At 36.4% G+C, this 12160-nt stretch overlaps 1 protein-coding gene across 1 annotated transcript in view; it reads right to left on the bottom strand.

The window, feature by feature from the left end:
* Positions 1–5998, bottom strand: part of LOC150091278 (uncharacterized) — a 70607-nt gene extending 64609 nt beyond the window's left edge. Inside the window, exon 1 of the mRNA XM_090389931.1 lies at positions 5975–5998. Within this exon, the coding sequence (XP_090246057.1) occupies positions 5975–5998 (24 nt within the window). The remainder of the gene's footprint in view (positions 1–5974) is intronic.
* Between the last annotated feature and the right edge of the window lie 6162 nt (positions 5999–12160).

Below are 12160 nucleotides of genomic sequence, written 5' to 3'. Positions count from 1 at the left end.
TGGCATATAAATTTAATTGATTTCTTTCATTTATTATTCATCATTTAGATTTTCTAAATTTATTTCGGAGAGTTTCTGCTACAATATATTCTTAGTCTTGTTATCTTTTTCACTTCCCCCTGTCAGTTTGATTATTACATTTAATTTATTATTTTCGCTCTACAGTTTTGCCATGCTGCTGACATGAGTTTTTATTTTTTAAATTTTATTTATTTTTTAGTGTCATTTCTTATTTTATTTTAGTTATAAAAATATATATATATATATATATATATATATATATATAAAAAAAATAGTTTATGGACTACGGCACTACTAGAAATAGCAGAAATACCCAACGACCATAATGGAATGTAGATAACTAGATTGAGGATAAGAGGAGAAGAGCTGACAAAACCGGAAGTAGTAACAATGGAAAAAATCATTAGGTACCTGAAAAATAAAAGTAATATATTACTTTTATTACATTAAGTAATTACTTAATTACATTAAGTAATTAACAAGTAGTACTTAATGCTATAGATCCAGTGATTTTAACTTCTTCATTAAGGTTCAGCAGCCAAAACCAAAGGAAATATAGCAAGAAGTAAGATCTCTGTTTCTGATATGAAATGCACGTAGCACATGGTTAAAATAATTAAACTAAGTAGAAAAAGTGCATGCAGGCACGAGATCAAATGGAAGGGTAAGTATAAATGTATTTATACTTTTATACTTACTTTTATAAAAGAAGCTGATGTATTTTTCATCTGACCAAGGAAGCTCTCATAATTATGGCTAAAGGTTTGCTTACTTCCTTTGCTGCCTACTTTAATATAACTGGATAGATTCCATCCATCCCAGGTGCCTTTCTTATGTTTATCTTCAACAATTTCTCCTCCCCTTTACTCTCATTTTTATTACAAATTCATTTAGCTCACTGCCAGAGTTTAATACACCTTTGGCATTCCCCACCCTGAATAGCTCCTCATGCGTGAATGTAGATGCAAAATATTCGTTTAGTTTGTTAGCTACCTGAGCAGGATCGTCAACAGTTGAACCATCAATATCAAGTGGACCAATCTGATTCATCCCCTTCCTTCTAGAGTTTACATAAGAAAAGAACTCTTTGCATCCTTTTCCAAAGATTTCTCGTAATCTGCCTTTGGCTGCCCAACCTCCTTTGTGACTTGGTTACAGACCAGCTTATATCTATCATAGGCTTCTATGTCACCCGATAATTTAGACGTATCCCATGCATTTTTCTTCTCTGCCACACGTCTAATTAGTTCATCTGACATCCATTTAGGCCTAAATCTGGAACAATATTTCTTAGTTGGTATGAAAAGCCTAGTAGCTTCCAAGATTATTTCTTTGAATGTTTCCCATTTTGAATTTGCTATTGGTAACATCATCAGTTGGTCCCACCGTATAGAATTTAAATACTGTCTCAGACCACAGCAGTCACCTTTATGAAAGCAAAAACCCTTCCCTTTACCTCTGATGGTAGTTATCTCTTTGAGTAAATCCCACTTCAGCACACTGTAATCACTGCCACCTAGTGGTTCCTTTATCTGCAGATTCTTAATGCATGAAGAATCACTACTGATAACCAGATCAAGAGTATTACTCCCTCTAGTTGCCTCCCGAACATGCTGCTGTAGAAAACAATCATCCAATAAATCCACAAAAGCCTTGCTAGTGTGTGAGTGACCAACCCACAAATTCCAATCAATCTCTGGAAAATTAAAAATCCCCCATTATAAGACACTCTGATTTACTGGCCCACTCTATTTCTCTTCACAATTGCTCATTATACTCATCAGGCCTATAACACATGCCTACTCTCATTTTTTCCTTTCCCAGTGCTTATGTCACACCAAACAGATTCAACATTGCATTGTCCCCCAACATAAACTGGATGCACTTCCTTAGATTTTTGTGTGTTTCTTAACTAACAGCATAACCCCTCCTCCCTTCCTGTCCTGTCTATCCTTTTTATACACATTTTACTCCCCAAATTCCAATTCTGCACTGCTTATGCCTGTGTGACACCACATCTCTGATATCCCAACAATATCTGAGTTTGATGTCTTGACTAGCATTTTAAGCTCATCAAATTTGGTTTTGTCATCATTACATCACTTGGATACCTACCCACCCACCGAAGAAGGGCCAAATAGCCTTGAAATGGTGCCGTCTGGGTGGTGGTATCCACTGAGAATAAGTAACAACAGTCTTCTCCTTCAGGTGAAGTGTTACTTATTCGAAGTAACGCTTCACCTGAAGGAGAAGCGTTACTTATTCGAAGTAGTGCAATGTCCTGGCAATTCATCGTGAAGGTATTCACAATATGAGATGTAACTTAAACAATGCCGCTATTGCAAATTTGCTAATCTATAATTGGCTGTGTATAAATGATGCAAGTGCACTAAGATATACATAGTCTAACTCTTTCGCAGCTTGAGGCATAAGCCCTTAATGCATTAGAGCTCATCAAATTTATTAACTATACTCCTAGAATTGGTGTACATGCAAGTATACATACACCTCTTTCTACTCTTAGTTACCCTAACACAGCCCATGTATTTACTTGTTCCACTATGACTCCCAGCAGTCCTGGAAATCCCCATTGCCTTGGTTTCCAGGCTGCTGCTCAATTGCATATTAATAGAAGCAGTGCAAGAATCACTTTCACCTCTGCCAGCGGCTACTGTTAATCCATTAGTCTGTCATCCCCCAAGCTAGTTTCCCACCCACCTAACTCTGCCTCGTAGCATCAACAAATATTCTTGCACCCTTTCTATTTAAATGAATCCCATCCCTGTAGAAGCAATCTCTCCTACTAACAAGTAGGGACCAGGCTGAGAAAAATTCTACCACTTGAGCCTAGCACAATCTCTCCAGGGTTGAATTGATCGACAAGGCTCTCATCATGTACTCCCTCCTATCGTGTCTAGGCAGAATTGCAGACACTTTCAATTTTTGCCAGCGGGTGGTTAATTGCTGGAACAAACTTCCATCTATCGTCATGGAAGTCGATAGGTTAAATAAATTTAAGGAGGAACTGGATTTGTTAAACATTTAGTGGGATTTGTTTTGTAATTTTTTTTTTTTTTTTTTTTTTGGCTGACACTTGCTTTCTTGCATCACATGCCACTACTATATGTCCTGTTCTGCAAATTCTTTTTTAACTCATAACTATAATTCCTAGTCATTGTTAATGTCTGTATGAAATCTGCTATGTACATATATTCGATTATTTTATGTCATTCCCTTTGTATTAGCCATGTGCTGTGATGGGCTTGCTGTACTTGCAATAAATGAATATTTATTTATTTATTTATTTATTTATTTATTATTACTACTACTACAACAACCCTAAACACAGATTTTTTTCAACACTGGCCTGTACACTAAGTATCAGAGTGTTACTCTGATACTGTATTTTTCAATTTGGTAACTCTGCAAAGCAATAATATGGCTTTTCCACTTCTAACCTCTTCTTTAAATAGCCATTATACTGTTCTACCAGCCCATTTAATTATTTATCCAAAGACAGACAATGTGTACACACATTATCAATACTAAGTATCCAAGAGTTTTTAAAGGAATTCCACATTTAAAGGAATCCCATATGCTTTCAGGTTGTTCAAAATAAGATTCCCAACATTTTATCCTGCAGAATCACCTTCCAATGCTGGCTGAAACTGGCAATGTAAACAATGTAAATAACAATGTAAATAACATTCGGCACATATGACAGTATTACTTTCACTGTGAAATGCTATGTCTATTTTTTCATTCCTTTCTATGCAGTGCACATTGCCCCCATGTTTATTTATATGTAATTTTTTTATTATATTTCCCGCCGCTTGAAATTGATGAAAAATCTTGCATGTCTTTTGAAATCTTATATTACTGACAGACATTGTTAATTACACTCACACCAAGAGTACAATGAAACACTGTGGTTAACACTGTTCAGACTAAGTGTTTCCAACATTCCAACTTCTACATATATAATGACATGCAGACTAGCACATCTAATGACCAATTTTTGGCTTATTTTTGTTAAAAAAAATAAGCCAAAAATTCACAGAAAAGCAGAAAATTCACAGAATTTTCAAAAAAATTACAAAACTAATGTAGTTTTACTATTTTTTATGAAAAAGATGAAGAAAAACTAAGCTGAATAGTGAAAAAATAATGAAATGGGGAAGAAGGGGTCAAATGAGTCAAAAAGATGGAATTTCCATCACACATCCAGAGTTGGAAATTATGAAATTTACTTGAGTTGATAATTAGTGTTTTTTATCTAAATTTTTTTTCCATTATCCATTTGTATAATGGAATCCATTTGTATAATAAGGAATCCATTTGTTGATAAACAAATTATTCTAGAAAGTTTAAAAACTTAGAAAGTACCTTAAAATTATTCGGCAGCAGAAAAAATTCTAAATATTCTATCCATCAAACTTCAGTAATAATAAAAAAAAGTTTTATGGTTACTATAAATCATATTCATTTAAATGAATAATTTAAAAGTCTTACCTGCTCATTTATAGTATTACAACATGATTTAAAATTTTTCAATTCATGAAAAATTTTAAAAACATCATGCAATTTATTTTGATGAAGCAGTAACCAAGAAATACAACAGCAGAAATACTTCAGACACTGGATGTCATCTTGTTTCAGTGCTAAAAATTATGCAAAAATATTCATTATTAGTCCAGCATTATTAAATTATTTCAAATGAAAAATTACACAGATTTTCATTAATTTAATTACAAATAGAAAAATTAGGATGGTTCAAGGTTCTGGATTATATTTTATATTATTATTATTTTTTTTCCGAGAGGCGGCACTAGTATAAAAACAATTAAAACATTTTCTGCATTAATAGAAGTAATTTTGGAAACAGGTGTATTACAGTGCAAGATATTGGCATCTGAACTATGCAATAGATGTATTTTAAGTGGAAACAAATCAATTATTTTCAACTCCTGTTCAAAAAAATGTGTGCATAAAGAACCAAACATGTTAATCTGACTAAAAAGTGCAATATGTTGCTGAGTTCAACAACAAATTGCATCAAGTTCATCACTTGTAAAATCACCAACTGAACCATGTGCTCATTGTTGTTATTGTTATTTGGTTTTTAGGAGCATTAGCAACTAAGGCCATATTGCTCCGGGATATGAGGTGGTCATTCCCTGACCTTTCCGCATCCTCCGTATTTGGTGGTGATGGGCTCGAACCTCGGTCTAATCAAGAAGCGTATGCTACGCACTGCTGTCCTTCCCACCTGGCTACGGAGGCGCCCGTGTGCTCATTTTTTTTAGCAGAAACTATTGTCACCAATACAAACATTTACCATGCTGAGGAATTGATTTTGGACAAGTGCATTAACAGTGAACAACACTACATCCAACTGTGTATAAGTGTTGGAGGCATGAAAACAATTATTCATGGCCACCTACTGTTCAAAAATATGCTGTGCACAATGGTCTGGCCAAACATGTTAACATTTGTCCAGAAAATCAAATAGTGTGTTTTTTATCCACAGACATGTTTGGAACATCTACAGTGGTTTGAATTAGAGGGAAATGCATTCTTGTAGTGAAAGGGTTGGAAACCTTTTAGGAAAATTCTTAAGATTGAATCCGTTGCTGGGGGGGGGGGTCGGGGAAATGCAATGGATGACATGATCTGGAGTCTATAGCGACAAGAGTGAATTTTTGAAATTAGGGAGTTGGAATGATAACAACCTGACGTTAATTTGTAAATACTGGCACACAAAGTGAGTAGGGATTTCTGATACCATATTAGTATTAGTAAACAGTGCAAGGAAGCCAGAGGCTTTTGCTGCACCAGACAAGAAAAAAAAAATTAAATAAATACCTATGTTATTCCCTTTTGCACAGGTTAACAACCACCACAGCTAAGTGGTCAAATACAAAGGCAGAGAAGTATATGTATACACACATACTTCTGAAGGGTAGTAGATAACCATATTGCATAGCCACATGTACTACTTGAGAAGTACATGTGACTACCCAATACAGTGATCTCTCTCTCTCTCTCTCTCTCTCTCTCTCTCTCTCTCTCTCTCTCTCTCTCTCTCTCTCTCTCTCTCTCTCTCTCTCATGTGAACTGCTGTGACCTATTCTCAGAATATAAATAGAAAATAATTTTACTTATCCAGCAGGCTTCTGAATTGCCCCAAGCACTGGCCTCAAACGCTCATGGAAACAACTTATTCCACTGATTAACAACCTTAAATATTCCATTTAAAATCTGAAAGGATACTCTGCTTTGCAATCAAATTGGAACACAGGTGCATGTGTCTGGCTTTGTTTTATTGAGATACGATTAAAACTAGCTGTCGCATGCATGATGTCACAAGGGTGGTTTCTGGTGGTGCTTATAGCATCACTGACAAAGATAATGCTGCAAATCACCTCAAATGGCATCATGAGAAAATTACTTTTAATCAACATGAAGTAATTATAGGTTTACAATCCCTTCTATAGTGAATACTGACTTGTGACAAGACATGGATGTGCCATTTTATTTATGAGTCAAAGCAGTCCAGTAGGCTATGGAGATGGATATTGAATAGCACAACAAAGAATAGTACCAAAAAAAAAACTAGTAAGTAACCCATGTTAAGCTTTTAATACTAGATTTAACTATTAATACACAATATTATAACTTACTAAACATCAATGTGTAGCCTGCAATATTAAAGTAATGGAAAATAAATTGTCAAAGAAGATAATCACACTGCATGATAATGCACAACCATAAATTTTGATGACGACACTGGCAACCCATGGCATTGACAATGAGCAGAGGAATCATGAACCATTCTCCTCACAAACCAGACTTGCCTCCCCATCCCCAGTGGTTTCACTTTCTTTCTATTCTTTCATTAGCTTGTTCAAGCTAATGAAAGAATGTCTGGGAGGGTATAAATTCTTGGAATGTAGTGTCCTGAAGAGAATATGTGATTGGCCTACATCTTTCTGCACTGCTATCAAATTCTTGCACTCAGCAATGGAACAAATGTGCCAGTGGATGTACAGGGAGAATACCTGAAAGGAGTGATAGTATGGTCACAGAGGTATGTGTTTCTTGAGAAAATAATTAAGTCTGAGTCAACCTCAAACCAATTTTGTACATAAATTATTAGGTAGATTAAAGAAAAGGATTGTTAAATCTAGGGGAGGTGGGGAACCATATGCCACAGTAACAATAGTACAGCAGGCCCTCATTACAACGCGGTTTGCTTTACACTGATTCACTATAACGCTATTCTTATATTATAACCTGTATCTGACTATAACGCTGTCACAAATCACTATAACGCTCTTTTACAGATTGCATTTTTGGCATATTTAACAAAATCATTTCATTTGATGCAGTTAACTTGAAAATGAATAGCAAAACAGCATTAAAACGTTTCCCACGCTCTGAAATTTTCTCGCGCTAATTTAATTGCAATACAGTGACTTCTTACATAGTTCTGAAATCAACATTTTAAAAAATGATCAAGTATATTGCTTGTAATATTTGCGTTATATGCATTTATCCGAAGTCTAGTCATCACTCGGTACAGTATTAGACATTGTGCATAACGGACAGTTTACTCAAACATTGTATCACAATTAATGCAACCAACACAGTTACATTTTCGAAGATTTAATAATGGCGGAAAAGAATGAAAAAGCAACAATGTCTGGATGCAGTACGAAGATTATAAATGTAAGAAAAAGACTGAATTTTAAAATTAAATTAGACGTTTTGAAGCGAATCTATTCCAGTCAACAACAAGCAGATGTGTGCCCTAATTTAGGACTGGCAAGTTTAACTGTAAGAAAATTATAAAAAATAAAGAATTAATTTTAGCAGTGGGAAAGACAGCTGTTCCACTGCAAGCTACTAGGGCTGAGCCAGCTATTAGGATTCAAATGGAGAGCCTAATTTTATTGAAGATAGTATCCAACGCAGAATTCAGTTAAGTTAAATATTATAAAAAAGAAAAAAAAAGAGAGAGATTAGCCTATATGATGATCTGAAGAAAATTCACCAAAAAAAAAAAAAAAAAAAAAAAAAAAAATGTGGAACCATTTAAAACTAGTAAGGGCTGTTAAAATCCAGATTTTAAATTTTAAAATTGAGGGAGAAGCCCCAAGTGCAGATCAAGGAGCCGAAACTTTCAAAAAAGAACTTGTTAAAATTATTGAAGAGGAATATTATGTGTTATACTTCTCAACAAGGTTTTAACATAGATGAAGCAGGACTTTTTTGGAAACGAATGCCTAAAAGTTTCATTGAAAGAAGGAAAAAAACATGCCAGGTTTCAAAGCGGTGAAGGACCGGTTGACTTTATTGTTGGGTGGTAACGCTGCGGGGGATTTAAAATTAAAACCCCTTTTAGTTTACCAGGAAGAGGGGCAAAATCGACACATTTTTCATGATTAAATTCATCAATTAAATTCAATCAATTAAAATCAATTTAGATCAATTAAATTCATGATTTTAATTGGAATTTTGATACGCAAGTAGTTAACCACATAATTATATACGTATGTTTGTTGTTTGTTTATTTGGTTTTTAGGAGCATTAGCAACTAACTAAGGCCATATTGCTCTGGGATATGCGGTGGTCATTCCCTGACCTTTCCGCATCCTCCGTATTTGGTGGTGACGGGCTCGAACCCTGGTCTAATCAAGAAGCGTGTGCTACGCACTGCTGCTCCTTCCCACCTGGCTACAGAGGTGCCATATACGTATGTAATGCAAAATATTTTATATGTACAAATATTTGAATATTAAATATTCTGACTGACGTTTGTGCATCTTTTCATTACCGTTTATTATTGGTTAGGAAATATCCTACAGCACCAACCGCAACTCACAAATACATATGTTATGTATTTGTGAGAACTGCATTCCCTTATGGGAATGCAGTGCTCACTTAGCGCAGCAGATTCAATTAGTGCTCTGTTTTTCCGGAAGGAATTATCAGCGTTAAGCGGGGTTGTGTTAGGTGGGTTGTGTTAGGGTAGCTAAGAATAGAAACAGGTGCATGTATACTTGCGTGTACACCAATGCTAGGAGTTTAGTAAATAAATTTGATGAATTTGAGGTATTGCTCAAAACAACAAAGGCAGATATTGTTGGGATATCAGAGACGTGGTGTCACACAGATATAAGGAATGCAGAACTGGAATTTGGGGAGTACAACGTCTACAGAAAGGATAGACAGGATAGGAAGGGAGGAGGGGTTATGCTACTAGTTAAGAAACAAAATCCAAGGAAGTGAAGCTAGTCGACATCGCTGGATAGTGCAGTGTCGAGTCAGTTTGGTGTGACATAAGCATTGGGAGATCAAAATTGAGAGTAGGAGTGTGCTATAGGCCTAATGACTCTGATGAGTATAATAAGAAACTGTACAGGGAAATAGAGTGGGCCAGTACATCAGAGATCTTATAATAGGGGATTTTAATTTCCCAGATATTGACTGGAATTTGTGGGCTGGTCACTCACACTAGCAAGGCTTTTGTGGATTTATTGGATGATTGTTTTCTACATCAGCATGTTCGGGAGGCAACTAGAGGGAGTAATACTCTTGATTTGATTATCAGTAGTGATTCTTCATGCATTAAGAATCTGCAGATAAACGAACAACTAGGTGGCAGTGATCACAGTGTGCTGAAGTGGGACTTACTCAAAGAGGTAACTACCATTAGGGGTAAAGGGAAGGGTTATTGCTTTCGTAAAGGCAACTACGATGGTCTGAGACAGTACTTAAATTCTATACAGTGGGACCAACTGATGATGTTACCAACAGAAAATTCAAAATGGGAAGTATTCAAAGAACTTATCATGGAAGCTACTAGGCTTTACATACCAACTAAGAAATATTGTTCAAGGTTTAGGCCTAAATGGATGTCAGATGAACTAATGAGACATATGGCAGAGAAGAAAAATGCATGGGATACATACAAATTAACACGTGACACAGAAGCCTATGATAGATACAAGTTGATCTGTAACCAAGTTACAAAGGAGGTTAGGCAGGCGAAGGCAGATTAAGAGAAATCTTTGGCAGGGGGTGCAAAGAAAAACAGCAAAGAGTTCTTTACTTATGTAAACTCTAGAAGGAAGGGGATGAATCAGATTGGTCCAATTGATATCGATGGGTCAACTGTAGATGATCCTGCTCAGGTAGCTAACAAACTAAATGAATATTTTGCATCGACATTCACACATGAGGAATTATTCAGCAAGGGGAATGCCAGAGGTGTATTCAACTCTGGCAGTAAGCTAGAGAATCTTGTAATAACTGAGAGTAAAGTGGAGGAGAAATTGTTGAAGATAAACACAAGAAAGGCACCTGGGGTGGATGGGATCTGTCCAGTTATATTAAAGGAGGCAGCAAAGGAAGTAAGCAAACCCTTAGCCATAATTATGAGAGCTTCCTTGGACTCAGGGGAGGTACCCACAGACTGGACATGTGCAAATGTGACCCCAATTCACAAAGGAGGATCAAAGGCTGACACAAGTAATTATAGACCTGTGAGTTTAACTTCTGTTCCAGGAAAATTAATGGAGGCACTGGTTAAAGAAGCACTGCAGGATCACATAGACAAGACTTCAGTTATAGCTCGGACCAGCATGGTTTTGTTAAGGGGAAGTCTTGCCTGACCAATTTGATTGGATACTATGATGCAGTCACAAAAGAACTGGATGCAGGGAATAACTTTGATATTATATACTTGGATCTTAGAAAGGCTTTTGATACTGCTGCACATGGAAGACTGCACAAATTAGAGCAGTGTGGCATTGGAGGCAAATTGCTGCTATGGATAAAGGGGTGGTTGAGGGGGAGAAGACAGAGTGATAATCAATGGACCCTGCTCATCGTGGACTAATATTATTAGTGGAGTCCCTCAGGGTTCAGTGTTGGGTCCATTATTGTTTTCTGTATTTATAAATGATATTGATGATGCTATATCAAGCTTAATGTCCAAGTTTGCAGACTATACAAAGGTTGGCAGGGTTGTCAAGGACACTACTGACACTATGTTGCTGCAACAGGATCTGGAAAGGTTGAGCAGATGGGCTGAGAGGTGGCAAATGAAGTTTAACATTGACAAATGTCAAGTACTAAATTGATTTAATACTTGAAATGTGGAGGTGACTATGTATTCAGTGAGTATCTGGCCATTGTGTGTGTGCCTGCTCTATCTTCTGCATGGCTGTACCATAAGGTTGACTGGCAGTTGACATCAGCACATACAATAATGTTAGAATTAGGTAGCAAATCTGTAACTACTTGTAGATATTCAATAGTGTGATTTATATCTTCATCTGTCTGGAATACAATGAAACAATTTTCATAAGAACAGCCAGTACAGTGGCTGTTCTTATGAAAAATTTTAAAAAGGAAAACAGAAGAGAAATTAGAACAGAAACAATTCTCGTGCAGTGCTGATCTTTCCCTATATTTTTCTTTCCCTATATTTTTCCCTATATTTTATTAATTAATGTAAGGACCCGTCCTTACATTAATTAATAAAAATGGTTAAATATTATGAGAATTTAACTGTAATACGAATAGTGGTTTTCTGGTAAAAACAACTGGGTTAAGAAGCACTGGAATTCAAAAATACCTTCCAGTCACTCCTTGTTTAGTTGTAGCTTGTTTGTATAGAAGTTCTTTGACGAGTCAGTAAAAGTAAATAACCGTGACAAATCCCCATTAAGACAGAGGCAGATGCACCATAGTAAGGGCCAAGAGCACTTAAGTTGGCTCTCTTAGAAATTTCACGGTGGAACGCTAGTAGAGGTGGGCGACGTCACCAGGTGTGCGCGCGTGAGGTCACGGGAGGAGCTGTGACGCTTCTCAGTTGACCTGAACTTCCGCTTCTCTTTCTGGATTGTTCTGGTATGTTCGAGGTTCACGGAAGTTGGGGCACACAGAGTAAAGAAGACCCGCCCACGGAAGAGGAGAGGAGACAAATGAGAACACAGGAAAAACGATGTGCAGATCTCCTATTGGCCAGGAAGAAAATAGAGGGAATTTTGAGAGGGAGATTCTGAAAAGGTTTTCGTGGCATTCTGGAAAAGTTTTCGAGAGATTCGGAAGAAGTTTTCGGAGCGGT

The sequence above is a fragment of the Mastigoproctus giganteus genome, chromosome 1, assembly GCF_048544385.1.
Source record: "Mastigoproctus giganteus isolate SK-2022 chromosome 1, ASM4854438v1, whole genome shotgun sequence".
NCBI lineage: Eukaryota > Metazoa > Arthropoda > Arachnida > Uropygi > Thelyphonidae > Mastigoproctus > Mastigoproctus giganteus.
The sequence above is the reverse complement of the archived record's forward strand: the minus strand, read 5'-3'. Positions and strand labels throughout refer to the sequence as shown.